This window comes from Brassica oleracea, chromosome C5, assembly GCF_000695525.1.
Source record: "Brassica oleracea var. oleracea cultivar TO1000 chromosome C5, BOL, whole genome shotgun sequence".
In the NCBI taxonomy this organism is placed as follows: Eukaryota; Viridiplantae; Streptophyta; class Magnoliopsida; order Brassicales; family Brassicaceae; genus Brassica; species Brassica oleracea.
In genome coordinates this window covers 36,076,867-36,078,014 of record NC_027752.1, presented here as the reverse complement: position 1 = coordinate 36,078,014, position 1,148 = coordinate 36,076,867, and the positions used below count along the sequence as shown (strand labels likewise).

General features: G+C 42.1%; 1 protein-coding gene across 1 annotated transcript; it reads right to left on the bottom strand.

The window, feature by feature from the left end:
* Positions 1 to 156: 156 nt before the first annotated feature.
* LOC106292172 lies at positions 157 to 869 on the bottom strand. The gene is made up of 2 exons (XM_013727791.1): positions 736 to 869; positions 157 to 631 (listed from the first exon to the last, which is right to left on the bottom strand). Exons 1-2 carry the CDS (start codon positions 867 to 869, stop codon positions 157 to 159), a joined length of 609 nt encoding a protein of 202 aa, XP_013583245.1.
* Between the last annotated feature and the right edge of the window lie 279 nt (positions 870 to 1,148).

Genomic DNA, 1,148 nt, shown 5'->3' with positions numbered 1-1,148 from the left:
CATAGATTTCTTACTAGGCTACTATACCCGTACTATAATGCCCTTTAGGCAATTTCTTTATCAATAAAATCATTTACATTATCAAGCAAAATCAGGCAAGATATAATAGCAATGAACTCAAAGCATTTCATAAAACAATAAGACAAGATGTCGATTTTAGTCTTTGAGACAATCAGAAGTCTCAAAATCCAAGAGGTCGTCGTTTTCAAGGTCGGAATCATCATCAGCATCATACCCGGTATCATAAACCATATGGGCTTCCGGGTTCTTGTTCTTAAGGCTCTCTTGATAGAGCTCACATAGATGTTTAGGGGTTCTACAATTCTTGGCCCAATGGTTACTCATCCCGCATCTGTGACAAGCTAATTTGGTCGAGTTAGACGGTTTGGATATGCCGCCTTGACCACGGCCATAACTGCCTCGGCCACGGCCATAGCTGGAACCATGACCATGGTTATTGTGGTTTCCTTGCCGGCCAAATGAGTAGTTGTCACGGCCACGTCCTTTGTATCTACTACGGCCTTTGCCGTGTGATCTCTTATCATCATGGACGTGGTTGCACTCTTTGGGATCTTTCTTTTCAGCCTCATTGGCTTCTGGTAATGCTGCTGTTCCGATGGGTCTCATCTCACTGTTTTTCATCAGAAGTTCATTATTAGCCTCAGCCAGGAGTAGGCACGAGATCAGATCAATGTATGAGGCGAAGTAAGCCTCTCTCTCTCTCTCTCTCTATACTGCTGTTGCAGCAACACGTTCGTCGAATGGAACGTGGAGAATGTTTTATCAAGCAACTCTTTCTCGGTTACTTCCTCACCATAAAGTCTCATCATTGAGACTATCTTAAACAATACTGAATTGTATTCATCCATAGACTTATAGTCCATGAATCTGAGATTCTTCCACTCATGTTTAGCCTTTGGTAATATCACCGTTTTCTGGTGATCATATCGTCGCTGTAAAGCGGTCCAAAGGTCTAGTGGATTCTCCATGGTGAGGTACTGATCTTTTATACTCTCAATGAGATGGTGGCGTATAATACTTATAGCCATGTACTGATTCTTATTAGTCTCATTTTTGCCCTCGATGATAGCATCACCGAGTTCCTTTGACCTCAAGTTAATCTTTGTGTCAAGTGCCCATTGCAAATA